The 19228-nt window shown below is 52.8% G+C and overlaps 1 protein-coding gene across 3 annotated transcripts in view; it reads left to right on the top strand.

Annotated features, from left to right (window-relative positions):
* Positions 1 to 19228, top strand: part of TMEM104 (transmembrane protein 104) — a 61827-nt gene that overhangs the window by 24781 nt on the left and 17818 nt on the right. For all 3 annotated transcript variants that reach the window (XM_012453754.2, XM_012453753.2, XM_064369601.1), the window contains one exon: positions 17221 to 17314. In XM_012453754.2, coding sequence (XP_012309177.2) covers positions 17221 to 17314 — 94 coding nt within the window. The remainder of the gene's footprint in view (positions 1 to 17220; positions 17315 to 19228) is intronic.

Below are 19228 nucleotides of genomic sequence, written 5' to 3'. Positions count from 1 at the left end.
GGAATTACAGGTATGAGCTACTGGGCCCAGCCACTGTTTTTGTTTTTAATGTCACTCTCAGGGACATGGGTTTGGTTAACTGGCCCACCATTCATCACGGCCCACAACCTGTCCCCACCTTGGCCAATAGCTGTGTGCCAGCTGAGAGGACAAAGCCTAGTCTCCCATGCCATCACCTCCATGGTCTCAGTACGGGTGCCAGACTGGGGGACTCCGAGTCACAAGGCAGCAGGCAGTGGCTTCTTCTCCCTACCGCTCCCTTCCCCAGCTCGGAAGCTGCTCATGGACCTCTGTTGAGGTCCTGAGGGGTGACAGGATCTTGCATTCTAGCTTCTGAGCAGGCGTCCAGCGTAGCCCCCTTCACAGATGACAGTTGAGTTTCTCTGGCCCTGGTAGAATGTGCAGGTTGGGTATCCCTTCTCTAAAATATTTGGAACCAGAGCATTTCTGATTTCAGATTTTTTCTAGATTTTAGAATATCTCTATTATACTTACAGTAGAGCATCTCAAATGCAAAAATCCAAAATCCAAAATGTTCCAATGAGCATTTCCTTTGAGGATCGTGTTGGTGCTCAAAAAGTTTCAGATTTTGCAGGATTTCAGATGTTGGATTTTTGGATTTGGCGTGGTTAGCCTAAACCATATTTCTTTACCTCCTCCATTGTCGGGAAAGTAATGAGAACAGCCTTGCAAAGACCACCTGCCCACAGCAAGCCAGTTCTACTCCCAGGCACATGAGGAAGTGTAACTTACCTGGTTCCTCCTCCCTCACCCCACCTCCACTCACCAATTCACCCGGGAAGTGAATGGAGATGGAAAATGATCTGTTGCCATGAACTTGTCCCCCACACACCCAGCATTCTTAACTCCTAGGAACCCCACTATATGAGAATCCAAATGTATAAAATAAATTGAGAAGGTAGTTACTTGCTACAAAGTGATTTGTTGCTTTATAGAAGGATTTGCCTCAGATTTCCTTTAAGTTCTTAGTTTCTCTAGTGTATTTAATGTGGTGTTCTGTGAAAATTCAGAATTTATAAAAGAACTTTAGGAGCCCTTCTGTTGTGTAAAGGGAGGTATCTGTGTATTCATACGCAAAAGTGTAGAACCCCAAAGCCTAGTTCCTATTGCTGGAGAAACAGGAAGACAGGTTGGGATGGACATCATAAGCAGCCCACCTGAAAGAAGTAACCAGCACCCCTTCCCCTCCCCATCCACATCCCTGAGCTGGGAGAGCTCCTCCGAGCTTGATAAGTATATAACCAAGCCCCACACCTGTGCACAGGCCAATTTGGTTGGGAAGCTTCCAAGTAGAGCTCCGTGGGGGAGTATGCATCCCTGCTGGGGACCTTCTGCGCTGAGCTTTTTCAGGACCGTTTCTTTGTGGCTCTCACACTGATCCTAGTCAGACCCTGAGCTCGAGGCCTGAGCCCTCCTTGTTTGTGAGCAGTGCAGTCAGGGATAAAAACTGGGTGTGCCTCACTTCCCAAGCCACCGGGGCCGATCATGGCCACCGACCCATGTGTGCACACACATTTGCAGTCATTCCCCTGGAGAAGCTGAGCCTCAGGCAGGCTCCCAAAGCTCAACAGCCCCATCCATCCCACACTCTGCACCCCACTCCACTTCTAGAACTCCCATTTCTGGGCAAATAACTAAAACTAATTTTATTGTATTTGTTCAGGGTACATCCCAGTTGTTGATTTCAGATCTCCTCCCCGTCCCACCTTGTTTTTTTGTTTTTGCTTCATTTCACCAAAAAAAGAAAAGGTGCCAAAAACCTCCATAGTCTGTGGAATCTAGCAACCTACCAGTAGCTTGAGAGTAACGTGGCGTGTTCTTAAATATTTTTGTGCTAACTAAAATGAACGTTGTATATGCCACACCATTTTTCTTCTGCTCCGTGTCTGTCTGCTCATTTTATCCCGTAGATCAGTCTGTGGCATTTGTGGTGGCCCTGCCAAGTTCCGTGAGGCTGTGCTATTCCCTGCACGATGCTTGCTCTGTTACAGGGTGCATATCATAAGCAGAACCTGATGTCTTTCTAAACAGCGCCCCAGGGCCGTCGCAGTAATTGTTTAATTAAATAAAGCGCTCACTCTAAAGTAATAGCTGTGATCCTCCACGTGGCTGGTGTCCCAGCCAGCGGTGCTGGCCCTGCACACTGGCTCAAAAGCAGCACCTGTGTGCAGAGAAGAAATAGTGAGTGTCCCTCTCCACTGCACCCTGGCCCTGAGGAGACAGGAGCCACAGAACCCCAGAGGTTTCACAGCCAGCAGAGAGGTGCGAGGGACTTGACTGCGACGGCCCTTACACAGAGCGGAACGATTAGAGTGCACATTAATGAAGATATCGGATGAATTAGCATGAGCCCGATGTCTTGTGGATTCTTTGACAGTGAACCAAGGAATATTTTCATAAGCCCCAAGCACAAAAGGAGGCACCGGGGGTGTGGCAGCAGATACCCATGTGAGTGTGACTCTGGAAGGGTCATGAGCCACCGCAGGGCATGCATAGTTTGGCTATGGCAAGAACTTCCTTCACCCACGGAGTGAGACATTTTTTGAAAACCTTGATGTTCCAGAAGAGAACTCAGGGCCGGGTATTGGGTATTGGGTGCTCACTGAGGCCGAGAGGCCTCTGCGGTCTGTGATGTCCAAGCCATTCCGGCGCGTTCTCCCACACTACTGCAGGGAGGCTGTGCTTCACCTGAGAGGCACGTGAACAGTCTTGGGAACAGTTCCCAGCTGGTCCCCTTCCTCTGGATCAGGAACAAGAGTCTCGAAAGTGTTTTTCAAGGTCTGGTTGCCCAGCCACTAGCACAAGAATGCCTCCAGGCCCTTAATAAAAATGTAGATTCTTGGGTCCTGCGCCAGGCCTGATGCAGCAGATTCTGAGGCTATGGAGCCCAGGAATCTGCATTTCCAACCAGTTCTGAGGATAATTCTGTGTGTACTTCCCTTTGAGAAATCCTGCTGGCACAGACCTCTCCAGGTGGTGAAAGGTGTCCCGGGGAGAGGCCCACTCTGATCTTCCTCCAAGAACTGCTCCCCACAGCACCGTGGTGGAGGCAGCTGTCAGAGAAAGGGGAGGGGCTGGGTCAGCCACAGGTCTCTGGCCTGGTGCCACCACATCCTGGAGTTCACACCTAAGGCGCTGCCAAAGAGAAGTGGGGCTCTGCATACCCATTGGCTGGGGGCTGCTTTGTCGCCTTCGGCTGACTGGTACGTCCCGTGTCCCTAGTGGGTAGTGCTCTAGGCTTCCCCTGTAGCTTCCTCTGAAGCTGCTGGTTGGGGACTCTAGACCCCACAGCATGCCAGCTCCCCAGAGAGGGTATCTCACTCTGACCCCCGACTAGGGAGGAAGCTGGGGGCTCGCTGGTGTCATTTCTCAAACCTACTTCAGCAGAGCTCGTTAATCAGCCAGCTTGATATGCTGTCTCCCCTCTGTCCCGCCTCCAAGGTTACTCAGTTCCCAGTCTATTTCGAGGCCAGACGTCAGCAGAGAAGGGGTGGAGCCAGCTGGGCCTGTGCAGCCCTCTCTGCAGGGCTCCCGTGTTCTGGGCACCTGACTTCCCTCCCTCGCTTCCTCCAGCTTCTGCTGGAGCGTTCCTGCTGCCATTGCTCTTCCTGCGCCGAGAGCATGGACCGAGGAAGGGAAGATGCCGAGAGCATCTCAAGTGATCACCTGGCACCTCTCCTTGAGTGTCGCACAAGCTCCAGGCAACAGAGGGCAATGGCACTGCCTCCTCCTGTTCCCAGAGCAGGGCAGGGGATTGAGGGCAAGACTCTGGACACCAAAAGCCATCAGATGCCAGCTGGTTACTGGAGATGCAGTGGCTCCATGGGTTCTGGGGCCTGTGGGTACACACATCGCCACCACTGAATGTTCCTAGCAGTTCAATTCCTGGCAGAGTCAGATGGTTGTAAGAGTGGGTGTTTTTTACCAAGGGAGTTGAGGGACTAGATCGTGGCCCGGAATTCCCATCTTCTGTCACTCACGACACAGCCCACCTGTTCCTCTGACACCCTCTTGTTCTTAGGACCTGTGGGGACCGAGTTGACCCCTAGCCTGACCCCAACAGTGGGAACCCAGCCCTCAGCAGTTATGTAGCCAAGCAAGATATGGTGCAGCCTTCTTGTTGGTACAAGATTGTGGTATACTGTGACCCAGACTAACTGAGGCCCAGCCTCTCCAGGCACAGCTGTCGGGCAAAAGAGTGCCATGCACCCATCCCCTCCCTCTTCCTTCACATCCACCGTAAATACTAGAAGAGCTGTGTTTGTAGAGAGATCTCAAAAGCTAAAACATGAGAGCCAGTAAACCACACTTGTAGTGCCTGGGAAGTTTTGGTCTTTGCATCTGTTAACTCAGCTGAGGAGAGCCTGGAAGAGAGTTTATCATGCTTTTCAGAGTCAAACCCTCTAGAAGAGCCCTGCCTTTCTTCACAGTCCCCATTTTGTTCCTGATATGGCAAAGAAAGGCTTCTCTAGAGCCTGCCCCAGAAAGTGGGCATCCCTGGCTCTGCCTCCCATCGGGTTCCCTGGGAGGGCCTAGGATGGCCTTTTCACTCCTCTGTCCCGATAGGATATGAATGAACTTCCCTCATCTCCCCCTACCCGTGTCTATACTCCTAGTTCAAAGGATCAAAGTCCATTTTAAAAACCTCATCACGTTAGGAGGGGTGTCCTGTCCCAGGGCTCCATGATGAGGGACAGCCTGTCACAGCCCCCTCCCTGGTGTGCAGGCCCAGTGCCTCACAGCAGAACTGCCCCAAGGTCATGAAGGTTTTCTTTGTCAACCTGATTTTAGGTAAATCTGATTGCCATCTCCCTGGTTAAAACCCCATAGAAGCTCCTCTCCACAAAGCAAAGTCTAAACTCCCTCACATGGGATGGTCTGCCCCTGTCTCCTGGAGCCTTCTCTCTCCCCCAGATGCCAGGTGCTTTCATGCCTGGCCCACTGCATGCCTGTGCCTTGCTTCAGAATCAGAGGAACATTCCCCTAGTCCACACTGAGCTCAAGGGCTTCTTCCCCGACCCCCTGCCGTGGCATTCATTGGGCTTTTTTTTTTTTATGATTATTCTGTTCCTTGGCCTCGCTGTGAGCTCCTTCAGGCCACAGGCTGCATCTCACTCACCTTTTTATCTAGAGCCAGTGTGGCCCGTCGCAGTGCGGTTGCTCCTGAAGGTTGGAATGAGGAAGACCACTTACAGGTGGACGCCACTGCTGGGCCTGTGGCGAGGCGTTGGCACACATCCCTCCCCTGGGCCTTGGCCTGCTGGTGGCCAGAGCCCACCACAGCTAGCGGCTGCTGCTCCGGCCAGACATACGGCATGCACAGCCAGCCCCTCCTTTCCCAGCGGGCGGATCATCCTCTGGGCCTTGCTGCCAGGACAAGCTTCCCCTCCGCAAGGGCCAGGGCACCCCTGTCTTTGGGGGGCAGAAGTAGAAGCGAGCCGCTGGAATCCATCCAGTGCCCTGAAGTCACAGACAGCTTGCAACCCGTCTCTCTCCACCACTACCTCTTTGCATCTGAAATGTGGACAGTGACAGATTAGAGTAGGCGCCAGCTCCAGAGACAAGTCTGTTCCTCGCTTCCCACATGTGTCTTCTGCCCCACCCCAGCTCCTCACTAACCTCCATAAAGCTCTCTTAGGTCAAGGTCGGACCTCGTGGTCTTTTCACCTGGACATGCGGGTGCTAGATTCCATGGCTCTCCAACGTGCTTGTGAGGAGCCAGGCTGTCCTCTATCAACTCTGATAGCCTATAATCATTAAGCAAATGACTGCGTGGGTTTTCCACAATATTTATCTTCCCCTCCCCACAAACCACAAGGGTTGCAGCTCTGGCATCACATACTTGGAACTCTGCCCACCACCAGGTACCATCTGGCTTTTCAGCCGAGAAAGAGACAACACAGGCAGGCAGGCTTGTCCTCCAGTGAGAGGGTGAGGGAAGCACCACCCAGGCCAGGCCAAGGCCACTGGGCCAGCCCGGTCCTCCTGCCCTGAAGGCTCCAGCCTTGAGGGGGCCACAGAGTAGATGGCAGAGGAGGTAACCCTTCCATCAGGGTGTAAGCGAAGGAGGCAGTTGAGTGCTCTAAAGAGGGACTGGGCTTCGAATAAAGATGGCCTGGTTCAAATCCCCACTGCGTCTAACTAGTGTGAGGTTTGAGACAAATGAATCGTCTCAACCTCAGTATTCTAAAGTGGAGACAGTCACCCAGGTGCAGGGAGGAGCTCTCCTTGAAAGATGCCATCCTGCCTGGGCACTCCAGTCATGCCTGGCAGGGCCAGTCCACTTGCTGGTTCTGAGCCTCGCCTTCCCTGCACCGGGGCAGAGCCTTCTCTGAAGTGACAGACATCAGTCTCAAGTGTCTTGGGAAGCTTGGAGAGCTTGGGAAGGGCTCTAGGTAGAGAAGGGTGTCCTGCTCAAGGGCTGGTCTCTTGCGACCAGCATGCCTTCAGTGTGACCCTTGTACCAGCTCCCAGCTGGAAGCTGGGAGACAACGGGTGGGGTATTACCAGGTATGTGGACTTGTCCTGTTTCCAAAGGTGGTGGAGTCTGCTGCCTGGGGGCCACAGTGTGTGTTCTGGGCAGACACAGGCTCCCTCTTGCAGCGGCCACAGTGCGTGGACAGTTTCCTGGCAGGTCACAGCCAGGCTGCCCACCCGGTGCTGCAGGAGCCCCGGTGGGTCATGGTACCAGGCTCCCTCCCAGGTGGCGCCTTCCAGCACACGCCTCTCACACACGGGCTCCTATGAGCCACACTCTGCCTGATAGGAAGTTTGGGATGAGTTTCCTGATGTTCATTTTTCACCTTCAAGGGGTTAGGGAGAAGATGCTCATTTTGTTGCCTCCCAGAGCTCCATTAGAGATAAGTTACAAACCTCAGGTCCCTAACTAAGAAATTCAGCGTGTCATTTAAGTAGAGGTACGGGGTGTTCAGAGGAGGTTCAGAGAAGGAAGTTGTGTGGGTTTTTCTTGGCTGTTTCCAGTTGCCTTGAAAAGGGGGAAGCAGAGGGGTTTGAAGAAGGGACCTGGAGAGGTTTTCGGCTGTCACATATCCAAAGGCTCCTCAAGAGTTGCTGAGCAGTGGCCCAGTGGCCCTGGACTGTCCCTGCCATGCTGTCCAGCTCTCCCCATCTTTCTTGGAGCTGACACAGGCAAGTCCAGGGGATCATCCCATGCAACCTGCATCACAGCTGCCATGGGACGGCCAGCCTCCCAGAGCGGCACCGCCTCGGTTCTGTGCGGGAAGCTCTCACGCATTCCCTTCATGCTGCCTCCTTCCCAGCCACAAACAGGCTGACTTTGCATCCTGGGAGGTGGCGTTCTGGACCTGTAACAGCTCGGGCAGGCCACGCACCAGAGCTGCTTGGGAGCCCTGGCCTCCCAGGTCCAAGGGGGCAACTTTACATAAAAGAGAGCAGCCACCTTTACCCTGGTTTCTTTCTCCCTGAAATCATTCTTCCAAGCTTCCCAGCGTCAGAGTTGAATAACATTTCACAGGTGTCTGAGCAGAGGTAGTGCGAGTGCCCCACTGTTGGCCAGTCTGCACCTGTACCAAGTGTACCAAGAAGGTGCCCAGAGTTCATCCTCATCTTCGCTAGCCGGGCAGAGGGACAGGTCTTTCCTCCTGACCAGCCCCTGGTTGGTGAGCTCCTGTTGCGTGGATTTGGTTTCTTCTGCTTTGTAGCTTGGTGGCCGTTTTAGCACACCCTGCTGGGATCTTCACTCTTGGCTCATGATTGCCTCTGCCTGGAAACTCAGTGTCCTCCCGCCTTTGAGGAGAGCTGTAAATCTTCCGTCTCTCCACTCGTTCAGAACGGGGCTGCCAGCTTGGCGGGTGCAGCCATAGATTTTTACTGAAGAACGTGGTGACCCAGTGACAAGATGCATAGAGCTGACCTCTAATGCACAAGGGGCACTCACTTCTTTAGAGTCATCTAGGTGTCAGCTGTCATCACTTGAATGTTTCAGACTTGCAGTCTATGCAGCAGGCATCTCCCAAGGACATTCTAGTTGAGGGGTTTGGGAAGATCAGGGGAGCCGGGGACAGTGGACCATGGTAACTTGTTCCAACAGTGCATCATGGCAAATGTTGGGCTGACACTGATCACTGCTGCCGAGGGGAACGTGCGCTGAGGGAGGCAGCCGGCCTCCTTCTGTCCTCATCACTCACTCTGCAGCAGGTACACAGTATTTAAGAATTGGCAAAGGAAAGATCGCCACTGTCTCTGTCATGGTTGGGTCAGTGTCTAGAGCCCGATAGCCTGTCCTGGCACAAATCCCATCCCCTCCCAGTCTCTGGGTCAGCCCATTCCTGGGCTGGTCTTCAGGAAGGGCGCCGCTCACCCCTTGCCCTGTTGAGAACATTTTAGGACGCTGGTCCTTACATAGTTCCTTGTGAAAGTGCGATGTTCCGCAGAATTCGGACAAATTCCTCTAGATGGCATGGTGCCTCTCATCACAGAGTTTTGGCAAATAAGCCGTGACAGTGGTTCTTGGGATTTGGTGCGCACACGCTGCCAATGTGGTTTCTGACATGGCTCCTGCTCTCTTTCTCTGGCAGATGTCTTCTGCATGGTGACTGATCCTTTGTGTTTGGTAGGGAAGAACTGGGACTGTCCTAAAGAGCATTTGGACTGTAGTTGAACTTGGGTAGAGGTCATGGAAGTCAAATAAGAATAGTGTTGGGGCTGGGCACAGTGGCTTACACATGGAATCCTATCACTTTGGGAGGTGAAAAAAGGCAGATTGCTTGAGCTCAGGAGTTTGAGACCAGCCTGGTCAACATGATGAGACCCTGTCTCTACAAAAAATACAAAAATTAGCCAGGCATGGTGGCACACGACTTAGTCCCAGCTATTCAAGAGGCTGAGGTGGGAGGACTGCTTGAGCCTAGGAGGTCAAGGCTGCAGTGGGCTATGATCACGCCACTGCACTCCAGCTTGGGCAGCAGAGCGAAACCTTATATCGAAAAAAAAAAAAAAAAGCATTTGGGCCATAGTTGAACTTGGGTGGACATCATGGAAGTCAAGTAAGAATGGTGGAATAGTATTGGGGGCCAGGCCTGGTGGCTCAGGCCTGTAATCCCAGCACTTTGGGAGGCCAAGGCAGGCGGATCATGAGGTCAGGAGCTCATGACCTGCCTGGCCAACATGGTGAAATCCTGTTTCTACTAAAAATGCAAAAATTAGCAAGGTGTGGTGGCACATGCCAGTAGCCCCAGCTACCTGGGAGGCTGAGGCAGGACAATTGCTTGAGCCTGGGAGGTGGAGGTTGCTGTGAGCCAAGATCACACCACTGCACTTCAGCCTGGGCAGCAGAGTAAGATACTATCTCAAAAAAGGAAAAACGAATAGTATTGGAGCTAGGCATGGTGGCTCCCATCTGTAATCCTAGCACTTTGGGAGGCCGAGGCAGGAGGATCATTTGAGGCCAGGAGTTTGAGACCAGCCTAGGCAATATAATGAGACCCCCATCTCTGCAAAAAAAAAAAAAAAAAAAAAAAAAAATTTTAGTTAACAGGATGTGGTGGCATGCACCTGTGTCAGAGCTACTCAGGAGGCTTAGGCGGGCAGATCGCTTGAGCCTGGGAGTTCAAGGCTACAGTAGGCTGTGATTGTGCCACTACACTCCAGCCTGGGTGACAGAGTGAGATACTACCTCAGAAAAAAAAAAAAATAGCATTGACTTAATATTCTTTGGATGGAGCTCCTCGCTTGGCTTCAGGAGTGCTGCGTTCCGCCACCGAGGTGTTTGGATGGGAGTGATGACTTGGTGTTTGCTGACACGGGGTCAGGAAGCCACGCTTATGTCTGTTGAATGTCTCCTGTGCACACACAGAATGCTTTGAGAGGTTCAGGAACCTGAAGGGTCTCATAGTTAGCAGGGATGTCAAGATGCAGATCCTCCCCCTAGCCATGAGACCCTGAAGCCTGTGGTCCTGCTGCTGATCCACACTGACTCAGAACTCACCTTCCTGTGGGTGAATCCCAGATGCTGTAATAAGTTGGGAAAATAAAAACTCCCAAACCACAATGTTCATAGCCACTTGAAAAATGAAAATAGAGTCCTTGAACATTTCTTCACTACACTTTAAGGACGTGTTGAAAGTTCACTTCCCAGATAGGGACGGGTTCATGCTGAGTTGCCATTAACCCCAATTAACTCTTAATCCCTCGTGCCCACTAAGGGCAGCCCTGTAATCCGGAGGATTCTTTCCTTTAGCACTTGAAATAACCTCCAGGATCAAGGAGCTCGGCTGTGCGATGTGTGTGCTCCGCCTCCACCCAGCGGAGCTCCCCCTCGCCCTCCTTACTCCAAGCCCGAGTGCTTCATGGTCAGCCCCCACAGGTCCCTGTGCATTTAGGGTAGCCCTATTTGACCTTTCAAGCCTTGCTGCTGTGTGAGAAGTGCCTCTGTCGCCCCTGCTACCTTAACAGAGAAATCCCCATCGGCCCCCAGCCCTGGAGTGAGAAGGCTCCAGGTGGACTTGCTGGCCTCCCTTGTTGAAACTCTGGGAGCTGACAGCTGGACTGAAGAGAAAGCTGCTGGTGCCTGAATTCTTGGCTCCAGAAACTCCATCTCACTACACCGTGGAAGCCAAAACCAAAAAAAAAAAACCCCATATTTTTAGAGGGAAATAAATAAGCACACACTTAGAGAACTGCCCACGTAGTAACCAACCAGTCCACTGCCTCAACAGTGTTCGTGGGAGCCCACGGGTCACAGTATCACCCCCCTGCCCCGGCCCACTTTGGTTCCAAGCCACCTTGCCGCTCCAGGATGAAAACACCACAAAAGCATCACCTTCATGCTTCCCTGGCCGCTGCTGGCTGCTTCAGCCACTGGCATTTGGGTCCATGGGACACTGTCCGATTTCACGTCTCAGTCAGGAGGCAGGGCTGGGAGGGACCCTCCCCTGGGGGCATCAGTGGTCAGCTGACTGCTGCCCTTCCAGGTGTTTTCTCTGTCACTTGGTTCAGAGGGTCATTCTATGTCACTCTTTGTGCCATGGGTTAGTTTTGGCGTGGAGTTGCTCAAACAGTTCTTAGGACATTTGTCCTTTGTTGCAGCCCTCAACGTCAGCCCCTCATTCTCCTGACTCCCTTTTCTTCATGGGTTTTTTTGTTTTGTTTTGTTTTTTGAGACAGGGTCTTGCTCTGTCACCCAGGCTGAGTGCAATGCCACAATCTCATCTTACTATAAACTCTGCCTCCCAGGTTCATGCAATTGTCCTGCCTCAGCCTCCTGAGTAGCTGGGATTACAGACGCATGCCACCACGCCCGGCTAATTTTTGTATTTTTAGCAGAGGCAGGGTTTGGCAATGTTGGCCAGGCTGGTCTCGAGCTCCTGACCTGCCCGCCTTGGCCTCCTGTGCTGGGATTACAGGTGTGAGCCATCATGCCTAGACTTCTGTCTCCCCTTTCTGCCAGGGAAGTAGCCCTTCTGTCTTCCTTCCCCTTTTTTGAGGGGACTGAGATGGAACCATGAGTGTTGTTGAATTTTATCGAAGTCTGAGTTCCAGTTAGAAGCTGCAGTCCATTCCATCTCCTTCCAGCCAGAGGAGAGATGATGGCCCGCAGCACTTGGGGTCTTAGTTTTGTCTTGTAAGCATTTTGGTGGGTGGCAGTGGGTGACTATTAGGGACACTGACTCCACTGTCTCCAAAAAGTAGCAGTGGAAAGGATGACTCCTTTGAAGACCTGGAGGTTCTTCACTTCAGGTTCAGATGTCTTCTAAGACACCACCCCTCTGGGAGCCAGGCCGACTGAGAGTGGTCACAGTTCCTCAGGCTCTGCTTCCCTTCCTCGTGGGGGTCTTGGAGATGCTGGTAATGGTGGGGAGCCAGGCACCCCAGCTCTTCTCAGGTGCACTCTTTCTCCTTTGTGGAGGGATGAATATCATTCTCCCTGAAGCCGGTGAGTAAACTCAGAGCCATACTGTTTGGATTTGATGTGTGTTTCCTAAAATCAAAACATGTCGATTCCTCAGCTGCATTGGGAAGAGTTTTTTCCTGAAACCATGTGCTGTTTTCAAGCAGAGCAGGTGACTCTTGCCTGTGTGCTGCCGGCTTTGCCAGGTCAGGCACTGCCCCCCAACCCCTACCCCGCAGGAGGCATGGAAAACGTGTACAAGGCAGGTTGGCAAGACCGGGGCTGCCTCTTCACCCACTCTGCCAGGCACTGCCCCCGCCAAATGCAGCGCATTCTACAAAGCTTTCTTGAGCATCCCACTTTTGAGAGCCTTCCTAGGTACTGGGACAAACAAGGATGCAGTCCTTGCCCTCAGAGTGCTTATACTCTGCCAAGGACACAAAATCAACCCAAGAAAAAGCAGCGGTTCAGAGCCTACCAGAACAAAGACAGGTGGTACCAACTGTGTGTTGGTAATTCAGTCAAGAGCCCCCAGGGAGGATTAAAATAACTTGCAGAGGAGATAGGTACTTGAGCAGGGCTCAGAAGGGGGTAGAAGTAAAGAAAGTCACAGGGGAGATTCTTTGCCAGCAGGAGGGTGAAGGCATGAGGTTGAAAATGTGGGGACAGGGTGTCAGAGAGGGGGACCTTCCCTTCTCCCTCTGCCACTTTCTTACTGTGTCAGCGAACCTCTCCAGCCCCCAGTTTCCCCATCAGTAAGATAAGGGCATCGTCACCTGCACCAGTGACCTTGCAGGGGGCCATGAGCGTGAAATGAAATGGCACGTGTCAGCACTTGGCAGAGTGTGGAGGGGCTACAGCTCTGGGCAGCGATGCTATCACAGGGCAGCTTTGATAGCTCAGGGGCAGGGCCAATCAAAGGACCAGGGGCTGGGAAGATCGGGGTTGCAGGCAGAAAGCCGGACCCAGAGACTGTGCAACCTCTTAAACAGTGTGTTTAATCTGAGATTGGCACCAAGTTTAAAATTTCATTTTGTTCCTCTGACCAGCTAAATAGGGCAGAGAAGTTTGGGGACGGGGGAGGTAAGTATCTACCTGCTTTACTTTTGTGCTCTGACGTTGACACCCTCACTCACACGCTCCTATGTGATGCAGTTAAACAAAGGACATACCACGTTGGCAGTCCTGGGCTCCTTTTGTATATGGCACAGAAATGAGCTGAGCTGGAGCCTTTCTTCTGTAAGTGCCATGTGCTGTAGGGTTAGAACTGGAGAGAAGGGAGGCAGGTGGTGGACACGGCTCAGCCTCAGCAGGAGTGAGTTGAGCGTTCCTGATTTAAAGATCCATTCTCAGAAGTAGCACAGCATTTGTTTCTCCCATTCCATCGTTGGACAGCTGACTATTCAGTCTGTTCCAAACCACTCCAAGAAGAAAGTGGAGGCTCCAGTTAGTGACTGAGCCTTTGGTACCCAGATGTCAGGCTACTCAAGTAGGCAGAAGCGTCAGTACTTCCGGGTCCTTGTCAAAGCCACATCCTGTCCAGAGAATCTCCAGGCACATCCCACACCAGGCCCCTGTGAGGCTGCAGGGTCCCTTCCCCACATCTTTGAGTCACTGATTCTGAAGAGTGGATTTCTTTCCTGTCCAAGGGACAGAGGGCTGAGGTTGAGATTAGGCGCTCTCTTTACTCCCTACTGGGTGGTTAAATCTCATTTCCGGTGGCATCTGGAGGAGTGACTCCCCTCTGCCCGTGCCATCCTTAATGCGTGTGTAGGACTGGGCTCTGTCCTATGGGGGGCGCTGTTGGGAGCCTTGCCTTGCAAGAGAGCACTTCTGGCTGGGAGAGAACACACATCTGTGGTTTGAAGCCCCCCAGTTTGTGGTGATCTGTAATAGCAGCCCCGGGAACCTAATTCAGAGAACAAGGAAGGAGTCAGAGATTGCTGGAAGTCTGGAGCCTGAGCAACTGGAGGTGGGCAGTGCATTTAAGGGACACAGGAGGACAGGCAGCCCCGTTGAGCTATAGACTCCAGAATGTTCTAAAAGAACTGTGGCTGAGCATTGTCTGCAGTGCCCTGGGAATGTGAGCCTCCTTGTCTCCATCAAGACTTCAGCAAGGCTGCTGTGGGGCCCTGGTGTGTCATCTAAACTCACTGACCCAAAAAGAAAGAGGATCTGAACGGGCCTGTTTGTACCTACCCTCCTGGGTCTGTCCCGGACTTTATTCCCAATGACCAGTTTGAAGATTTTATTAGAAATCAGAATTGTGCTTTTTTTTTTTTTTTTTTTTTTTTTTTTAGAAATGTGCTTGGCTGCAGCGACTCATGTCTCTGCCTCCTGTAATGAGTTGAGCTATAAGAGTCCTTGAACAGAGACTGAGTTTGAACTGATCAATGGCATTTGGGGGTTGGAAATCGCTCAGGAGCCAGCTAATTTATAATGTCATATGGGCTAGACTGGAAGACCCAAGAGAGTAGGCTGTCTCTTGGCTTTGTATGTCTCCTTCTTTAAAAAGAAAAGAAAACACAGAGTGCCACGCTTGGCTGTTGAGCATTCAGAGACGGACACTGCCCCTGCCAGACCATCTGGAGATGGGGACTGTTCCTTCTCCCACCCCCCTCCCTCCCTGAGACCTCAGCAGCCACACTGTGGCATGGCAGCGCATGCCACCACATGCCACCGCCTCTGTCCTCATCCTTTGTCACTCCGGATGCCTGCTCCTGCAATTGCTGAGTTCTGGCTCTAACTAATTTGCAGAGGACACCTGTTCCTTAATTAGCCCCAGCTCACAGTCTGTGTCTTCATCTGGGCGCTCTGATGCGTGAGCTCACGGCCCCATGGAAGGGCTGCTGTTTGGTAGTCTGTGAGTGTTTGCTGTGACTAAGTGGGCCCTGAGCCTTCCCAAGCCTTGTGGTCAGTCTGTACTCCTGAGCATTAAAAGAAAAGTCACATTTCAACCACCATCCAACTATGGATGTCACAGCCATTGGCCAGATCTTCCAGAAGAGTCCTTCACTGCCAGTTCCCATGGTGAGGACAGACCTGCTGTCCCCAGAACTGGGTCTGAGAACACTATGCGAGTGTGAACCCTCATTCCAACTCCTCTAGATTCATATTCCTGGTCACTCAGGTGGCACCTCATACATACCACTTATAATATCTTTTGGAGGCACATCTGATTAAATAGAGGGATGCTGTCAGCAGGCTGGGATTCATCCATACAGGGTTTTACAGAATAGGACCTTCTGTGTCCTAGGATCCTGACAAGCATCTGCCAAGGACAAGGACAGAGGGGCCCTGTGATGGGACCCAGGCAGCCTGCAGGAGCATTCTCTGCCTGCCTTCGGGGGTGGTTCTGCTGCCCCTCTGTTTTTATGGTGTAGAACCTTCTAAAAACCAGTCTTTAGGCTTCAGAGATGAGCTCTGACCTCCCACATAAGCACCCCCATGATCTCCAGCCCCCACAGCTGGAGGACTGTGATTTCAGCAGGAGGCATCGCAGGTCAGAGGCGAACCACCCAAATACCCAGGCACACCAGGAGTTCAGTTTCCGGCAGACCACAGTTACTTGGAAACATTTGTGGCAGGTGGCTCTGTGTTTATGCTTTCTTCTACCTGACATCTCCCTCTTCATCCTTCAAAAGAGAAATTCATCAGTGGAAAGTTTCCCTGAAGTGGTAATTTTCCTAAATGACTTACTGATGGTGCTGCGTGCAGACCTGCTCCTCCAGAGTTGGTGTTCTGCATGCGTTACTGTGTCCCCAGCTCCTCTCCCTGGGCTGAGGGGACGGCAGAGGCTGTCCATTGCTTTTGTGAGGAGAGCCCTTTCTTCTGCCTTTCCCTGCCCCACCCCGCCAACCTGATAGAAAGGCTGCTTTCCCCTCTCCTGAACGGAAGCAGGGCCAGTTCTGAGGCCCCCAGCAGAAAGCTCTTCTTTCCAGAGCCTTCCTCGCCTGGTGACTGCCAGGTCGCCTTCTCCAGCCCAGCTAATTAGAGCCTTTCCTTAAGCAGCATTCAATCCTCCGAGTCACTCATCCTCACAGTGATAATGAGCTTGGATAAGAGGTCACAGCTTCTCCCACATCCTGCCCTCCTTATGGCCAGAGGTGGGGGGCAGGACAGGCTCAGCCCTGCTTCTGTGGGGTACCCGCCTACCAGTCACAGGGGCTGGCTGAGAGCTGAGCAGCTGTGATGGATTCACCCAGATGACAGACCAGAGCCTGACTCCCCGAGCGGGCCCTCTCCCCACATTCTTTCAGGCTTCCGAGCTGCCTGCTGCATCTCTGGTGAGTGTCATTAGCATTAACGTGGTGAAATGGCACTGTGTAAATGTTAATAAGGTCTGATGCCTCACGCTGCTTCCGAGTGGCAGATTGGAAATGGTACCATCATCTTAACTGCAACGAGCAGCTCTTAATTCCTCTACTCCCTGAGCAACCAATTTGGCATGGAAATCCTAACCTTCCCCACACCCCAGTCTCTGCTCTGCCACGTTTACCCCCATTTTCCTTTGCAAGGAAGGTTCCCATTTCCCACATACCAGTTTTCTGGGACACAGTTTGACTTTTGTTTTTTAACTCAACACTTTCCCCTTTTCTCCAAAGAGAAACTAGAGGACCCGTGCCGACCGGCACCTCCTTCTCTGCCTGGGTCACATCCTCACTCCCGAACTTCCTCGCCCTGGTTTTGCTAGATGCAGCTCCTTTCCTTGGTCATCCTGCATACTTCCGAGGGGCCTGCCCTGCAAGCCAGGGGCTCTTGTTCTCCAGGCTGCTTCTCTTGAAGCTAAAAACGCGGCCCAGGCACATTCTGATCACTCCTCTCCACACCCTTCAGAAGGTGCATCCTCTCCTGCGAGGCTTTGTCCAGGCTCCTGGGGCCCCTCCCCACTGTGTCCTTTCTTCCCAGTAAACTGAGAGCCAGACGCATGGCTGGTGTTTCTTTTGGATCCTTCTTGCTGTTGCGTCTCTAGTCCATGCTCATGGGCAGCTTGAGAGTAGGCAATCGTGGATCTTCAATCCATGTTTGCTGAAGAGAGCAGGATGCATGGGGTCCCTGGGATGACACCTGGGACTTGCGTAGAAGGCATGGGATTGTCAGAACAGTACATGTGAGCAGCAGCAGGGAAGCGTGGCTCTGGAGCTCTTGTTCCACCCCTGGCACTGGCACTGACCCAAGGTGACCCCAGGGAGCCCCTGCCAGTCCAGGTGTGCCCAAGTCAGGCCCAGCCTTAGCTGTGGGCGGAGGCCACGTGAGCAGCAGCATCCTCCACGTGCAGATGGTCTGCTGGTGTGGCCTGCGCCCCCCTTACTCTTGTTTCCATCCCCCAGGCGATCTTCACTCTCCTCCTCGGACCATTCACCTTCTTTGATGTCCAGAAGACCAAGTACCTGCAGATCCTGACCTCTCTAATGAGATGGATCGGTGAGTCTGAGAAACATCTCGAGTCTCTGCCCTTTCCCCTCTCGTAACTTCCGTCACCTTTCGTGAGAGCCCATGCAGGGCCCTCAGCCATAGCTGGAGTGTGGTATTGGTTTCTGTTGACTCAGGCCTGTCTGGTCTTCCCACCTCTCCAAAGGACAAGGAGGGGGCAAGTACTCAGCTTGCCTTGTACTGCTGGGGAAATTTGGCACCAAAAAAGGTGATTTTTTTTGAAGGTCACATAGTATGGATGGAACTGGGGCTAGAGCCCAGGCCTGTTGATTCTAGGACCAGCTTCTTTCTCATACAACCACCCTGGGTGCCCTCTGACCCACAGGCTGGCAGGGAGGCTCCAAAAGGCCTGGGTTGGACTGTGCCCTGCAGGGCATGGGCACGTCATGGCTCTGCATTCTCATGAGTGTGCTATGTGGCATAACCATAAAAGCCAGCGGGCCTTGGCAACAGCCACTCTCTGCCTCTGAGTCTCTAGCCAGCAGGGCACAAAAAGACACCTCCTCTACGACGTCTTCTAACCGACAGACGCCCTGCTGAGTACGAGTGCCATTGTCCTCAGCTGCGGTCTTGGGGTCTGTTCCCCCAAACCAGGGTTGGTGGTAGGGACTGGTCCACTTCTGCCACACCATCCTGCCGGCCACCTCAGGGAAAGGGCCAGCTGCCGATCCGCCTGGACAGAGGACAGGAGCCAGCGGGGCCCGCTTTGGCCAGCACCGCTCTGGGTGTTCTTTGGACGCTTCTTCTGCTTAATCTAAAAGCAACGAAGGCTGTTGCTGTTCTGATAGAGGGCCCTGGAAGAGTGAGTGTGTCCAGGCTCCAGGAGCTTGCTTGCCTCTCAGCACAGAGGCTCTAGAGGAGCCAAGGTTGGGGCTCCTCCTTCCTGACCACCTTCCCCAGCCCCCTTTCCCACTGCGCTCGCCCCTTCTACCCTCATCCAGACTCTGGGGGTGCACACTGATCCTGATTCCATGCCAGGACTCAGCAGTGGGTCATGGTTGCCGAGGACGCTTTCCTATCTAAATGACTTCCAGCAGCTCAGCATCTGCAATTCCCCTGGTTCCCCAGACTCAGGGCATTACAAGATGTCAGTGTAAGGAGCCTCCGCACATGGGAGTCTTGGCATCTTTAGTTGGAAGGTGCCACAGCAGTCAGGTAGCCCTGCCCCACCCCTCTAGGAGCAGGCTGTACAGCACAGGGGACAGGGTGGCCTCTGGGGCCCAGAGCTCACAACTGGGTGAGGCTCCCACTCCACTCTGAGGGGCTTATGTCAGTGCTGGAAAGTTTTTCCTTGTCTTGAGCCAAACTCACCAGCCTGTAACTTCTTTGCACTCTTGGTTTGTCCTTGCAAGGAAATGAGAGCAGGACAGAGACGAGTTGTGAGGCGCCCGCAGGGGTACATCATCTGGGCTGAGCCCGTCCTTGGCCATCCAGCTGACACAAGGAAGCAGGAGGACACTTGTCCATCCCCGGACCGGGTGGAAGGCTGCATCTGCCCCGTTCAGTCTGTCTGGTCACGTACTTACCAGTGAGTGCTGTTCCCACATTTCACTCGCAAGTTCCAAAGCCCCAGGTTAATTTAACATGACTACCTGGGGGAAGATGAGAATTGTTACTTAGGACCTGGGGATCCCGCCGGCTCCAAGGACAGATTTAGAATGGAGCCTCCCCGGGTGCCAGGAGGGATTATGTCCAGAAGTCAGAGTCAGCAGGGATCAGAAACACCAGCGCTCAGCCGCCCGCCTTTCCTGTTTCTCTGCTTATATGAAGTATTTGAAAGCTCTGGGTAAGGCCAAGTGGGTAAGACCTGGTAGTCTCAGAAGAAGCTTTCTCAGTAAAGCAGGGTTGGAGAAAACCATTCTCCCCTCTCCTTGCCTTCCTGGCCTAAGTCTGGTGCTCCAGCTC

This window comes from Aotus nancymaae, unplaced genomic scaffold, assembly GCF_030222135.1.
Source record: "Aotus nancymaae isolate 86718 unplaced genomic scaffold, 86718_ANA_hifiasm-v0.15.2.pri h1tg000089l, whole genome shotgun sequence".
NCBI lineage: Eukaryota > Metazoa > Chordata > Mammalia > Primates > Aotidae > Aotus > Aotus nancymaae.
This window is presented reverse-complemented; position numbering and strand designations above follow the sequence as displayed.